General features: G+C 41.8%; 1 protein-coding gene across 2 annotated transcripts in view; it reads right to left on the reverse strand.

Annotated features, from left to right (window-relative positions):
• Positions 1-6,509: 6,509 nt before the first annotated feature.
• Positions 6,510-16,244, reverse strand: part of KIAA0100 (KIAA0100 ortholog) — a 76,790-nt gene continuing 67,055 nt past the window's right edge. For both annotated transcript variants that reach the window (XM_044283791.1, XM_044283790.1), the window contains exons 30-39: positions 15,904-16,059; positions 14,152-14,273; positions 12,433-12,613; positions 11,525-11,611; positions 11,306-11,416; positions 10,591-10,726; positions 10,114-10,244; positions 9,928-10,029; positions 8,193-8,327; positions 6,510-7,934 (exon numbers count right to left, since the gene is read on the reverse strand). In XM_044283791.1, the coding sequence (XP_044139726.1) occupies positions 7,755-7,934; positions 8,193-8,327; positions 9,928-10,029; positions 10,114-10,244; positions 10,591-10,726; positions 11,306-11,416; positions 11,525-11,611; positions 12,433-12,613; positions 14,152-14,273; positions 15,904-16,059 (1,341 nt within the window). In that variant the 3' untranslated portion in view covers positions 6,510-7,754. The remainder of the gene's footprint in view (positions 7,935-8,192; positions 8,328-9,927; positions 10,030-10,113; positions 10,245-10,590; positions 10,727-11,305; positions 11,417-11,524; positions 11,612-12,432; positions 12,614-14,151; positions 14,274-15,903; positions 16,060-16,244) is intronic.

Below are 16,244 nucleotides of genomic sequence, written 5' to 3' on the forward strand. Positions count from 1 at the left end.
ATCCAAATTGACTTTATCGGACCAGTAACAACCTCATCTAAAGGCAACAGATACAGGTTAACCGTGACTTGCTTGTTCACAAAATTGGTGGAATGTTTGCCTTGTAAAACATGCAGTTCAAGCGTATGTGCATCTCTTTTGATTAACTACATATTTTCCAGGTTTGGTCTTCCCTAACGCATCGAGTCCGATTGTGGAAGTCATTTCACTAGTGAGGTGATGACAAAGATGTGGGAGATACTGGGGGTAAAAAGGAAGCTGCATATAGCTTATCGGCCAGCCTCTAGTGGTGGAGTGGAATGCTACAACCAATCCATTGTGAACATTTAAAAAAAGTTTGTCAATGAATCCGGTAAGGACTGGGATGTCAAGTTGCCTTTGGTTCTTATTGCCATTAGAGCCACCCCAAGCACAGCAACCAAACTTTCTCCCTTCGAAATGATCACAGGAAGATGGCGTTACCCCAGCATTTGCTCTACCGGATGACAGACCACTATTTAACAAATGCTACAACATCTCATCAATATATGGAAAATCTACACAAGTACCTTCAGCATGCTTTTGCGTTTGCCCAGAAGAATATATAGAATGTCGCAATAAGTGCTAAGACATACTAGGATTTGAAGACTACACAGAAGGAGTATCAAATATCCGATCAGGTTTATCTCTATAATTTTGCTCGGGATCAAGTGAAGGAGAGAAAGTTCTTACCTTTCTGGAAAGGACCTTGTGTCATCATAGACAAGTTGTCACCAGTGGTCTACAAAATTGAAATCCCAAAGGGGGATGAAATTGTAGACAAATGGGTGCACATTAACTAATTACGTGTTTGTCATCCTAGCTCATGACGTCGTGAGATAGAAGGAGTTGGATGAAGAGAGGTGAAGAGATATCAAAGTTCCAGCTAAAGACTGAAACCAGGATTGGTATCGTATGAACAAACATGTGTACTAACCCATCCTCACGTGTTTCCTCCATAACTAAAAATCTCCTAACTTACCTCTAAAACAAAGAACTTGCTCTGTTCAAGAAAAGAACCTATGCCAATTGAAGGTACGTATATGATAGCATTAACTCTTTTCTTGCAGGATAAAAAGTGAAAGATATATGTACTCATATGTGTCATGCAATATTTTATAGGCGCAAGATGCCATCAAAGATTATTGCCATTGTCTACGTCATCCTAATCTTGGGGAAGGAGTTTCACGCTGAGCCGATTGCTGTGCCAGGTCCTTCATCCGGAATAATGCTGCAGAACACCGCGGGGTTCATACTGACGAACAAGAGGATTTTATCCCAAAATATCTACATCAGCCTGGATCCACGCGTCTTCGTCGAGAGACAATTCAACGTGTCAGAGATCCTGTCGCAGGAGATCCAATCCTGGTATCAGACGCACATCAGATTTTCCCAAGAATGGATTACGCAGATCCTGGAACGGGCGAGAAAGACCCTGACCAGAGAACAATTTTCTACAAACCAAAGTAATGCATTTTTGCAATCGTAGCCGCCATAATCTTTGGCGTAGTGGGTGCTGCTATTGCTACTGGTCTAACAGTTGCCAATTCCATCTCTATAAAGACATTGGAACTCGAAATTGGTTCATTAAAAAGGAACCTAATAAATATTGATGCAGAGATGGAGAATCAAAACAAACATTTATCGGACTTCTATTCTGTTATGCAGGATCTATGGGATGGTTGAGTATCTTGACCATCCAAGTAGTGCGTTGGATAAGAATTTTCAAAAAGACTTTGGCCAAGTTATGGTTGAAACAGTACAAGCAAAGTTAACACTCCCAATCCTTAGAAGACTCCGTATGAAAAGCCTTTTGGACATTCCAATACATTCACATTTATAGCAATGGAATATATTGTAATGAAGGGGGATTTGTAGCGCATTTTCATAAGTGTACAGTATTATCTAATATTATAGCCAAAATGAATGCTCATTGCCTTTAAGAGTGAAATCAGCTTGAACCATGTGGCTGGTTGAACTATGTGGCTGAAGAGGCCAAGATGAGTTCATGGCAAGTTCAGTTTGTATAAGAGTTATAGTGAATATAAAGGACATTGTATTTTAAAAGTTATTGCTAAAAGATATGGGTATATATAGGGAGTATACTGGCTTCTCCAGGCATGTCTGTCTGAAGGGAACAATGTTTGTTTCATGGCTAAGCCATGACGAGATAAGAATTTATATCCTTAAGACACATCTGGTGTGTGATGTCTATTCATATATTCACAAGTATATACAGTACAGATCAAAAGTTTGGACACACCTTCTCATTCAAAGAGTTTTCTTTATTTTCATGACTATGAAAATTGTAGATTCACACTGAAGGCATCAAAACTATGAATTAACACATGTGGAATTATATACATAACAAAAAAGTGTGAAACAACTGAAAATATGTCATATTCTAGGTTCTTCAAAGTAGCCACCTTTTGCTTTGATTACTACTTTGCACACTCTTGGCATTCTCTTGATGAGCTTCAAGAGGTAGTTACCTGAAATGGTCTTCCAACAGTCTTGAAGGAGTTCCCAGAGATGCTTAGCACTTGTTGGCCCTTTTGCCTTCACTCTGCAGTCCAGCTCACCCCAAACCATCTCGATTGGGTTCAGGTCCGGTGACTGTGGAGGCCAGCTCATCTGGCGCAGCACCCTATCGCTTTCCTTCATGGTCAAATAGCCCTTACACAGCCTGGAGGTGTGTTTGGGGTCATTGTCCTGTTGAAAAATAAATGATGGTCCAACTAAACGCAAACCGGATGGAATAGCATGCCGCTGCAAGATGCTGTGGTAGCCATGCTGGTTCAGTATGCCTTCAATTTTGAATAAATCCCCAACAGTGTCACCAGCAAAGCACCCCCACACCATCAAACCTCCTCCTCCATGCTTCACGGTGGGAACCAGGCATGTAGAGTCCATCCGTTCACCTTTTCTGCGTCGCACAAAGACACGGTGGTTGGAACCAAAGATCTCAAATTTGGACTCATCATACCAAAGCACAGATTTCCACTGGTCTAATGTCCATTCCTTGTGTTCTTTAGCCCAAACAAGTCTCTTCTGCTTGTTGCCTGTCCTTAGCAGTGGTTTCCTAGCAGATATTCTACCATGAAGGCCTGATTCACACAGTCTCCTCTTAACAGTTGTTCTAGAGATGTGTCTGCTGCTAGAACTCTGTGTGGCATTGACCTGGTCTCTAACCTGAGCTGCTGTTAACCTGCGATTTCTGAGGCTGGTGACTCGGATGAACTTATCCTCCGCAGCAGAGGTGACTCTTGGTCTTCCTTTCCTGGGGCGGCCCGCATGCGAGACAGTTTCTTTGTAGCGCTTGATGGTTGTTGTGACTGCACTTGGGCACACTTTCAAAGTCTTTCCAATTTTTCTGACTGACTATAATACAAATTCTAACAGTCTATTCAGTAGGACTATCAGCTGTGTATCCACCTGACTTCTCCACAACGCAACTGATGGTCCCAACCCCATTTATAAGGCAAGAAATCCCACTTATTAAACCTGACAGGACACACCTGTGAAGTGAAAACCATTTCAGGTGACTACCTCTTGAAGCTCATCAAGAGAATGCCAAGAGTGTGCAAAGCAGTAATCAAAGCAAGGTGGCTACTTTGAAGAACCTAGAATATGACATATTTTCAGTTGTTTCACACTTTTTTGTTATGTATATAATTCCACGTGTTAATTCATAGTTTTGATGCCTTCAGTGTGAATCTACAATTTTCATAGTCATGAAAATAAAGAAAACTCTTTGAATGAGAAGGTGTGTCGAAACTTTTGGTCTGTACTGTACATATACATTATATATATATATATATATACACACACATACACACACACGTGTGGATTAATTTAGCTTTTTAATATAAACATATTAATGATTCATGTATAATATGCAATATTGATATATAGTATAACCAAATATTTATGCATACTTTATGCCGTGTGTATAGTCTTAGAAGGTATAAAAAAACAGGTTTTCTGCTAATGGAAGTTTCTCAGAAAAGCTAATGTTATTCCAGACATCGTTACTAAATAGCTTGGACAGTTAGATATACAAACCCACGGTGCAAGTGTAAGGCCCATTGTATTTCTTATGAAATCCATAAATTCAAGAGTATATGAAAATCATGATAGTACCACTAAGTCTGGAAAAATTACTTCAGAGTGTCAGAGAAGTATCCCTCCTCTTTGATATACGTTGAGAAAGGTTAAAAGGTACTCATAAAATAAAGCCACGTTATGTAAGTTTTCACTTACAAGTCTGATGTTACAACAGTGCCATCTGGAGGCAGATGGACAATATTATATAATTTACAATTTTTTTAATACCATGTCAAGGGTTAATATGACATCATTGTGTTATTAGCATACGAATACACCCACCTTACCTGATTGGAAATGCCTAATCCAGAAGGGGATGATTCTTAGATAAGGTGGGGAGTAATTACTCGTGTGCAGAGCATCAGGGATTCTCTCACCAAAAAGAAAAACTCATGAAGGAAACTGACCACAAAAAAGATGTACCAAAAGAAACTTGGATTATATTTTGACTACTAGGAAAGTTCTTGAGAACTGGTCCCATCTGAAACTCTGTCTATCTTTGACCCGGTAACATATACTGTGCTTATTGTTCGCGATATTAATAAGATATTTCTCTCGGTATATAGCCAAAAGTTCCCATACTGTGGGAATATATAGTGTTAGGCGCCTCCATAATGCTGATTATTCTCTTAGCAAAGATGCATATTGCTAATGGAAGATCTGACATTATTTGAAAAGAGGACTAAACCCTTGGGACATTATATTCCGTAGTTTGATTGCCGAGCTGGATATTTTGTCATATTCATATCATATATTTTTGATTAGTCATAGGGAAACAGTCAAGGGATAACATTTATTCTTACTGTATAATCCGTGTTTTATCATGTTATAGCCTGTTTGGTAAACAGAAGATCCTAAGTTTCTCCTGGTATATAAATCATTGGTCTGTTTGTTAAAAGTATAGCATTGGCATTTTGTCATCGGTAACCAAGTTGTACTGTGCTGGTGAGATAGTGGTGTGTTAGCACCACCGTATGGCATATTTTGGGTATTATTTTACAGCTTCATTGTTTGTCTTTGCAATTATATTTATTTTATATTCTTGGGTTGTATTGTGTATAATAAATTACATATATATTTTTGCATAGACAATTTTCCCTTTGTTTCACTGCTTGCAAAAAAATTAAGATACTCGATAAAAGAATTTAGAGGCGATTATGTCCGCCTGAAGGATCATATAATTTTTATATATTTTTTTTATCCTCTCTTTTATATGAAGATTCTTTTTATATAGAAGATATTCGACACCTTGTCTCTAAACTCAGTGTGAACTGTTCTTGTCCTGCTGTGGTCAAAGTGTGCTTTGAGTGGACAAATGGCACCATTGCAAATATGCAACGTGAAACACCACTGATATAATAGATGATCGTTGGCTATGAAGATGCAAGAGGACGGACCACCACTACAGTAAAGCAGCTCACCGCCAAAATGAACCAGGGGGCTACCAGATGTGTGTCTAAAACAGTTCAGAGAACCCTACTGCATACGTGGCTCTGAAGCAGATGGATGGTCACTGCACCTCTGCTAATGAAGTTGCATCAGCAGAAAAGGCTTCAATTTTCGCAGCAGTATTAAAATTGGACCTCTCTTTGACGATGAGTCACATTTTCTGCTTCTTCAAACAGATGGACGAACACCCTGCAGCCATTGCTGGAAGAACACACTGGTGGTAGCAGGGTTATGGTCTTAGGAATATTTTCCTGGCATTCTCTAGGCCCACTCATCCGTGTGGAAGGCACTCTCAACTGATTTGGATATGAATCCATCCTTGCAGATCACGTACACCTATACATGCTGATAGTCTCCCCTGAGGCGGATGTATCTTCCAGCAAGACAATGCGACATGGCTAGAAATGCCAGACATTGGTTGGAAGAGCATTACCAAGTCTTCCAAGTATTACCCTGGTCTCCTAATTCCCCAGACTTAAACCCGATTGGGCATCTGTGGGTCCACCTCAATCGTCGCTTTATGGATCCTCCAGCAGCTGTCGGATGTCAGATACCTGTGACAACCTACCAGGTCCTTACTGAGTCACTCCCAGCTTATCTAGCTGCTGTCTGTGCTGCACACAGCGTTTACTCTGGCTGGTTTACTATAATAATGTGACTCGACTGTGTATTTTATAGCTCAGATAGATCCCTTACATCTTACAAGAGCTGATCTGTAACATAAAAATTGGTGTGTGAGTCACAGCCCACCCCTTCTGTTTTGGTCACATATGGCTTCCGGATTTAACATTCTCCTCCCCCCCCTTACTGGGTTTATTAAAATGTTATATAATGGAATTAACAAACCACTGTACGCTCCAAAGGATTAGTATTTTCTTCACGTGTAATTTTCTGCATTACAGAATTACTTGGCAAAAAAAGAAAAACAGCACACGTTTTAAAAGTAACAATCTGAATTTTAATTGTTGTTGGTGGAGAGCAATCCATACCAAAAAGTGCAAATGTCTGGAGATGAGAGCAGGATTTTATACACCTATGTAGCAGCAATGACTGCACCCAGCCCCGCCTCAATGCATATAAATATATATATGTACACATTTATAAAAAGTTAAACACCACCTCTAGAAATGCTCTCACACATTAATCATTAGATGTATTGCCACAAAATTAAATTCATCCCCACCTATGCGGCGGAGGATTACATAACCCTAACAGGGTGTTGGCGGTGGGGTGCATAAAGGAGGGGGGAAAAAAAAAGAATAGGCAACTGAACAATGACATCTGGATTATTGGTTACAAATTAATCTCTTGAAAAATAAATATCTGCTTTGTGATCAGGAAGCTATATTCATTTATAGGAAACAATTATCTATGAAGATCCTTCTTGCAGCAACAGATTTAATTGCGAGGTAAGAGAGAGCTTAAGACGTTTTGGGCCCAAAATATTCAATACAATACAATAATTGCCGTGTTACCTAGACCCTTATTGTTGAGCAGTGAGTGACTCATTTCAGACAGCAGATCTCGAGCAAGTGTATATGTTACAAAGTGCACAGCATTAGTAAGCAGGGTTTCCCCAGTGTGATCTAGTTTAACGACCCTTTCTTGCCTTCGAGGACAGTGGTAATGGAATTACCAGTGAACAGTGTCAATAGACAATGGAAATAATGGAAACATCACTGCAGTGCTGGACTGGCTCCCCCCCATCCTATAAGTCATATACTTTGTGTAGGCCTCTGCTTTTGGTAGGAGAGTTGCCACAGACACATGAAAGGGGTTGTACATGTATGACCCACATCTAACATCTCGGGATAACTATCCATCCATATAACATTCACTGAATGTACTTTCTGATTACAAAACCCGGCAGATATGCGAGTTTTAGTTGCATTGTCTCAAAGGATGGAGAGAGTACAAGAAAAGAGGGGATCTGTATTAAGGCGCTCTGTCATGCGTCACCATCCTCACGGTCAGTACTGCAGCATAGATAGAGACTTAATGCTCCACATATAAAATCCTATTTTGTTCTATTAAAGAACAAAAAGCTCAATGTCTTCTCATGGAAAGCCATTCCAGAATCCAACCCGGGATAGGATACCAATAACATAGCTTCCATCACAAAACAATCTGAAACTACAGTTTTCTACGATCCTCCACACCAGCCTGTACAAGTGCACTTTTCACATTTTCCTCCTGCTGAATATGGACTTCTTTCCAGTGTTCTTATCACTGACACTGAGTCCAATTAGCAGCCGAGCTTTCTCATCCTCCTCCTGCTGATTCATGTCTGTCTTTACCTCACTTTTGCTTTTTGTTTCTGCCCCAGCAGCCGGTTTAAGACGTAGTTTCTCTTTAATGACCTGTGTAAAGAAGAACACACATAGGGTTAAAGGTGGTGTTCCATTTCATTTATGGCCAATAGGTGTGGATCACACCTCTGGGACCCGCTCTCAGCTCCAGAAAAGGGCCCCCGAACAGCAGCCGCACATGCCCAGACATGCTCCATTCACCATTGTGAGAGTTCTGAAAATAGTTGAGTGCAGTCATGGCTTTTTCTCTATTTATGAGAACAGAGAATTGCGAAATGAGTAGACTGGTGTAGAGTTTGCAGTTCTCACCTGGGCCACTAGGGCCTTTCGACTATCTCTCTTCACTGCCATGGCAAAGTCCAGCCATGTCCAGGTATTGTTGTGATACTCCAGACAAGGTAACACTAGGTTCAAGTCTCCCCAGTCCACGCTGTTCTTCTCACCCTGAAAGCAAGTAATTTAAATTAAACAATGTGTTTTTCTAAAATAAAAACATCACAGTCATAACAGTCTTGAAAATGTTAAAAGATCTCCAGAGCCTGTATGACATAAATGATAAAAAAATAAAAATAAATCATAATTATGAAAGTGTCAAGACCACTACATGATATGGCAGAATTTATCATGCCTCCACTGCAGAATTCCAGTTTCAAAAAGTTGCAAAAAATAATAATACAGCTGTGACTTTTGAGTTCACCTGTGCAAAATTGTGACTTTTTGCATTTTTGCAATACTCACTCCAGTTTTGAAAACTGTGTCGCAACTCAAATAATAGGGGGCTGATGTAAAAAAAAAAAACTGGAGCAGGATTTGTAGACATCGATTTAAAGATGCACCAAATTTAACAAACAATGTGCAACTTTTGATATATTTGGTGCAAATTACACCAATGCAGACTCAAGCAAAACTGACTTCAAATATTACCCTCATGATAAATTCCCCAATGTTTTTTCTGTCCAGTGATGGGAGACATCTGGTATTCAAACTGGTGTGACATATGGCTGAAATGATCCCATCAAAAAAAACATGGGATCAGTTCTGACCCACCCCAGAGGGGAAATACACTGGAGATCCGGTTATCTAGGAACCCTGCCTTAGTGAAATTCAATAAAATTATTTACCCCCTATCTGCTTCACCTTCCTTTGTCTTAAAGGGGTTGGCCCACGAAAAATATTCAACAGTTTTCAAACCAGCACCTAGATCTGAATACTTTTGTAACTGCATGTAATTAAAAATATAGCATAGCCACTGAGTTAGTCAATAAAATGTATCTGTAGAGCGCCACCTGCTGTTTAGCTCCTCTGTGGAATGGAGAGAAGATAATATAATGACCACTGCTATATAATCGTTCCACTATTCATTGTTTCTGGGCAGTAGATCGCTGTTTACACATCATAATCTGCTGCCCAGAAACAATTATTTAGATGTGGTCCATATCTGCAATGTATACACCTGATGAACAAGCATTTACTTGTTCTTCAAGTCACTTATCGGGAATAAGCAGGTACCTTAAGGGAACCAGCACTGAAGGGCTGCACATTTTTCTAGAGATCTGCCACCATCAACAAATGGACTGATGCTATACAACTGACCAGTTAAAGGTGTTTTCCGAGACTTAAATATCACCAGTATCTGATCACCTAGAACCCCTGCCGATCAGCTGTTTGAGAAGGAAGCAACGCTGACAGTAGCGCCACGGCCTTCTCTCAGCTTTCCCTAGGCTGAAGGACGACACGTTCATCAGTCACATGACCTAGGAGCAGATGAGCCCCACAATGTACGGCCCTGTGCTTGGTAAGCATGGAGAAGGCCGTGGAGCTCACGGTAGTGCTGGTCCCTTCTCAAACAGCTGACTGGTGGGGGGTGTCGGACTCCCACTGATGACTTATCCAAAAGATAGATTATCAGTATTTAAATCTAGGAAGACCCTTTGAATTTCCAGCAGATACCTCATCATACAGAGAGCCTGATGAACCACCCCTGGCTTCTGATATCTTGATTTCAGGTAAGAATTCAGAAGTTTTTGTGACTTAACTTGCATACCTTGTAGCTGACACAGAGAGGCACCTGAGGAATTTTAATGTAGATGAATGAATTGTTCATGGCAGCTCGCTCCTTCATTTTGTCCAAATCGTCAACAGGATGCTATTATGAGAGAAGTACATACGTCTGGTCTTATAATGTGTTCAGCAGGATTATCATTAGGATTTTTTCACACCTCCAAATTACCTCAGGTGCTTTCCGAAATGAACGTCTGACTCCCGTTGTCCGATTTAAACCCTGTCCACTACCCTTGCCTGGGCCTAGAGACACAGCATCCTCTGCCACAATGAGCTGCCTTGGCTTTACCACCGGCATGCCTAAAACAAAGTGTGTGAACAGTGAGATTTATGCAAATCCTTCTTCATTTAGTTACCAAAGGCAATTCAATTAAAGTGCACAAGTCCTCAGATGGTCATATTCTTTTTGGAGGCCCCAAATCTGACCAAACTAATGAATTGAATTAGTGCTTACAATGCAAAGAGAAGTGCAGAAAGTTTTTAATAACAAATGATTATGTTTTCCATTGACTTCTATGGGCAGCATTGGATATTCTTCACCGCATTCATTTTTATATATAAGGTCCTTATTGTTTACCCTGGATACAGTCTGTACATAGGACATTCACCCTGGATATAGCGTGTACACAGGATATTCTCTCTTTACCTGTTGTAACAAGTTTTGATTTATCCTCCTCATCTCCAACCTCCTCTTCTTCTACACTGCGTCCTGGGAAGAAGAATCCCATCATCCTATGGAAGAACTGATGTGTGAGCTGAATGGTTAGAGGAACCACATTGACCTGCAAACAGAAACAAATAATGTATGCATGTATAAAATACGTATAAACACAGAAAAATGTTAGTCTTCAGCTATTTGTATATAACCTGTATCTGAAAAGGTTGTATACAAGGAACATCTCAATAGACTGGAGGCTTTCGGGAACATAAATCATTCCATGGTTACTACCTTGAGTTTTATTATCATGAACTGTTCAGAATAACCTCTATATAAGCTTATATTTAGCTTTCTTGGGAGGTCCACAGCAATCTGCCCCCAAGTGTTGATCACCATAACAAACTCTTTTTGCCCATGTCCCAAACTATGAAACTTTTATAAACGATTAATATCGCTTGGTAAAGTTGTGATCGGCTACAATATTTCCCCTTCTGCAAATTTATTACATGGCACCCATTCAAATTCTAGGCAATCATGTACTGTAATAAATGGCTGGGTACAGCCTGGCATAGCAGAAAGTATACTTATTGCAAGAGATACTGACCACAAAATAATCTGAATAAAGAATCCAAGGAAATGGCAGACGTGAAGGACTTGAGATACTTCATTTCTATCATAAAATACAATATTAGAAGGCTGTTACCTCAAAGTGCTCTTTTATGGAGATGCCTCCTACAGGTGGACGGACTTTGCTATACAGTCTCAGTGCAAGTTGTCTGCCTGACTGAGCAGGACTCTGTGGTCTAAGGGCCACCTGTGGAAGAAAAGAACACCCAGGTAATGATTTAATGGGATTTAGATAGCAAACCATAAAAATTATGTGTGGAGCCGAATGCTTGTAATTCAACTTTGATTTTCTTACCTTGTAAACGGCATTAGGGAGCAGATTGTTCATTGTAAACCAGCCCAGTTCTAGCAGATGCTCAGCAGTATCATCAGACTTATTGACCTTTGTTGTATAAGATAATAGTATTAAAACATATTACATTCACAGTATTTCAGTTTGCAGAAGAATCTTTTTTTATTTTATTTCTCCATGTAAGGCTACTTTCACACTTGCGTTCGGGGTTCCGTTTGAAGGCTCTCACAAGCTCAGAATGCCTCAGTCTGGCAGCGTTTGACCTCCGTTCCGCTCAGCAGGCGGACACCCGAACGCAGCTTGCAGCGTTCGGTTGTCCGCCTGGCCGTGCGGAGCCAAACGGATCCGTCCAGACTTACAATGTGAGTCAATGGGGGCGGATCAGTTTGAAGTTGACACAATTTGGCGCAATTTCAAACGGATCCGTCCCCTATTGACTTTCAGATCCGTCTGACTAACTTTCAGACTTAGAATTTTTTCTGAAAGATAATGCAGACTGATCCGTTCTGAACGGATCCCATCGTTGGCATTATAGGAGCGGATCCGTCTGTGCAGACACCAGATGGATCCGCTCAGAACGCAAGTGTGAAAGTAGCCTAATGGGGTAGTCTCTGCAATACAACCACTTCTCTAAGCATAGCCATGGTCCACGATCCCTGCTAGGGGAAGTAGCCATTGCATGGGTAATGTAATATAGTTGACCATGTAATACACATTACCAGGTCCATGACAAGTAGGCTGGTTCTCCCCTAACCTATAATTTCTATACCCAATATGGTATATTGACAGGAAATGTTTTGATTAAACTACCTGTTTAATTCCATTTATCCTCCCAGGTAAACTTAATTTTTTTATGTCTTCGCTTTTTTCCAGAGATCTCAATTCACTTCTCTTTCTAGAGTTGTTCCTACCTTGCTATACAGGAACCTCTGCAGTTCTAGCTCTGCAATGCCCAACTGCCCGTCCTGCTCCGTGAGTCTCCATCGTGCCTGGGCAAAGTAGAATTCAGTACGGCGAACCACGCTCACATCTTCTTGCTGCTTGCGCAATTCCATCTTATTTGCCCTCTGTAGCTGGAAGTCTTTAAAGCATCTGAAATAAATTCAATGGGTTTTAGTTCAACAGTGGCCAATAAAGATGGTCACTAGAACCACTTGTCTGACGAGAGACGATGTGGCTTGAGCATGACTAATTCTTTTGGCTTTATGTCCTATATAGTTAGGAACTTAAATGAGTTGTCTGACCTCAAAACAAACTTTAGTGAGGGCTGAGAAAGTGTTTAACAGAAAGGAAAATGCAGTCACTTATTTAATGCTACTCCGATCCATTGCCAAGGCTGCTGTCACCAGAGAACCTGAAGTGTGACTTTTCTTGCACAGCTACAGCCCACTTATTGGCCCCAACAGTGACATCTCCCCAAGCGGCATGGGATCACAGAAGCGCAGCGGTCACAAGCGGTGAATGGATGTAGTGGTGCACATGAATAGGATGTCACTTCTGCTACACCTGGAACTAAAAGGAGCAGGGGTGGAGCCTTGGTGGTGGATCGGATCACTGTTGAACAGATGAGTGAGTGCATTTGTTTTCTTTCTGTTAAACCCTACCCTACTTTCCCTTTAAAAAGGACCATTCATAGGTCTAGACCAGTCATCCTCAAACTGCGGCCCTCCAGCTGTTGCAAAACTACAACTCCCAGCACGCCCGAACAGCCTACTGGTATCAGCCTACAGCAGTGCATTGTGGGAGTTGTAGTTTTACAACAGCTGGAGGGCCGCAGTTTGAGGATTCCTGGTCTAGACATTATCAAATAAGTAAGGGAAGTGTAGGGCATAGTGCAGGGATGTAAGATCACTTACTAGTTTATCTGTGCGGCGCTCTTTCCCCCCCGCTGTGCCCCCCTTTTACTTTTCCCGCCTGGTATGTAAAATAGGATTTTTTGTGCTTACCTCGCTGAGTTCATTGGGGGACACAGCTTCTACCCTGTAAGTACATTGCTGGCGCTCCTTGATGGGTCCCCTGCGGTTCTGGATTCTGACCCATCTTCGCCTTTCTTACTTTTTATTGTTTTCCGTTTGCTTCTCCTGGCTACCCCTACTGCTTTTGTACAAACTGATCAGCTCAGTGTCTGCAGGAGGGGTATAGCTGAGGGGAGGAGCTAACACTTTTTTTTTGCTTAGTGTTGCCTCCTAGTGGCAGCAAGCTATACCCATGGTCTTCTGTGTCCACCAATGATACGGGCGAGAAATGAATATCATCGGTACAGGGAGGAGGAGACGGTCCTGTTTCTCAATGGGAGTCTCCTTCTCCGGGGCTGTAGCGCTGTCCAAATGCAGCGGTGAGCGTCACAGCCAGTGAGAAAAAAAAAGCTCACCTTCTCCCGTTGAGAAACAGGGCCGTCTCGTCCTCCCTGTACCGATGATATTCATTACATACCAGGCGGTAAAAGTAAAAGGGGGGCACAGTGGGGGAACGGAGCGCCGCACAGATAAACTAGAAGTCATCTTATATCCCTGCACAACCCCTTTACTTATTAGATAATGTATGGACCGAGGAAAGGTCCTCTTTAATATTAAACTATGTGGATTTCGTGATCATAAAACAGTCTTATACTGACATGTATGAGATGTTACCTAATGAGGATATTCAGTTCTTCACTCTTCTGCTGCAAGTCCGTCTTCTCCTGGAAGAGCTGTCCCTGTAGTTTAAGGTGTTGCTCATTCAAAGACTCATTCTTGCTTTCATCATGAAGCAACTGGAAAACAAAGTTAATGTCACACTTTGGAACAAAGATATTTCCACTAGAAGAGACGCAATCAGGGCTGGTGCAAGGATTTTTGCCGCCCTAGGCAAAAATTAATTTTGCCGCCCTCTCATGTCACTCACTCACTGACAGACACACACACTGACAGACAAACACGCACTCAGACACTCACTGAATGACGTACACAGAAACTCACTGACAGACATACTCACTGACATACACTCACTCACATACACTTAATGACAGACACACATACATTTACTGACAGAAAGACAGACATACATACACTCACTCACTGACATAAATACACAGGCAGACACTCACTCAGTCAAACACTTAAACACTCACCTCCCCTGGGGTCCAGTGTGGTGCAGCTCCTCAGTCCTCCAGCGCGCCGTTTAGTATGCTGGGGCCGGAATGACGTCATATTCCGGCATCACAGAGGGCGCACGAGGGAGGAGTGGGGAGCTGCTAGAACAGCCTCCCTTGCCGCCCACCTCCGGTAATTTACTGGCAGAGCAGGCACCTGCCATCAGGGTAAGCAGATGCCTACTCTGCCATATTTAAGAAGGACCTCCACCTCCTGGCCCCCCTGTAACGTCGCTGGGGGCAGCTCAAGAGCCGCTCACCCAGGGCTGCAGCCACAGTCAGGGGGAGCCCACCAGGGCGCCCCCAGCAGGCCGGCGCCCTAGGCGAACGCCTAGTTCGCCTATATGGTTGCACCGGCCCTGGACGCAATAGCACCATGGTTAATAGAACCATTACAGCTTTGACTTCTTTCATTTTCAAACAGATAAAATGGACTGTCCTGAATTATACTAGGAACTAGGGGTGTGTGTTTTTACAGAAAGAATAGCACTGCACGCTAAGCTGATATTCCTGGCATGGATAAGCAATTGTTTTACTGTTGGCAAAATTGTTGCTTTTTAGCCACATTTATGATGAGTGACTACAGCATAGCTGCTTGGAATAATGGGAGTCGGTTGTGTCTGAATTCTTCTTCCTGTCTTATCAGTGGCTCAGACTGTCACTACATCATTCCCTCATGCTTTACACTGCAGCTAAGGCCGGGTTCACATACACGCTGTGAACACCAGCAGTCTGTTCCGGCGGAGGGAGTCAACTGTATCTGGCATAGCCGGATACCGCCACACACCACTGGATCCCCATACTACAATGGTATCCAACCAATTTCCAGCAAATATGCCATTTAGGCCACACAAAAATGCCACATGCAGTACTTTTTGTCTGGCCCAAAGCTGGCACATATGGCGGAAATCAGCTGATTCCATTTTATTCAAAGGGGATCCGGTGGTGCGTGGTGACATCCTGCTATGTCGAATACTGTGAACTCCAGAAGTCTGTTCCTCCGCCAGAACAGAATGTCGGAGTGTATGTGAATCGAGCCTAAGGCTGGTTATAAGATAACACCACAATTTTACTAGAAAGACACCACAAAATTCCTAATGTATACAGAATATATTTCCATTATAGGAGGCCAAAAATATTATAACCTACCAGCAACTACAGTGCCAAGAAGAAAATTATGATTATCTAATTGTGCGTAGATCCTACCCATAGGGAACAAATAAATAAAAAATACAAGAGAAGGTGATCAGACCTTTACAACAGAATACATTTGCTTCTCCAGCAGTCGTATTTGTAACACGTGTTGGCGAACGGCTTCCTGGAGATGTAAGATGCTGCTTCGCTGCTCCTCAGGGTTACTGGAGATCTCCAACTGGAAACGTACACGCTGCTTTTTCTCACTGTGCTCCTAGTGACATTATATAAAACAAAATGATTGAATGCTATAAGTGTAGTTTCTTCAATGTTTATATTCGCTTTGTCTGTTTTCCCTATATAATTTCTGACAGTCGTTAAACTATTGTGCTCATGATGCACTAAGAACAGTCTTCCTCTATGCATCCTCATCCATCTGCACCTCTTGTTGAGATAACC

The sequence above is a fragment of the Bufo gargarizans genome, chromosome 3 (assembly GCF_014858855.1).
Source record: "Bufo gargarizans isolate SCDJY-AF-19 chromosome 3, ASM1485885v1, whole genome shotgun sequence".
Taxonomy (NCBI): domain Eukaryota; kingdom Metazoa; phylum Chordata; class Amphibia; order Anura; family Bufonidae; genus Bufo; species Bufo gargarizans.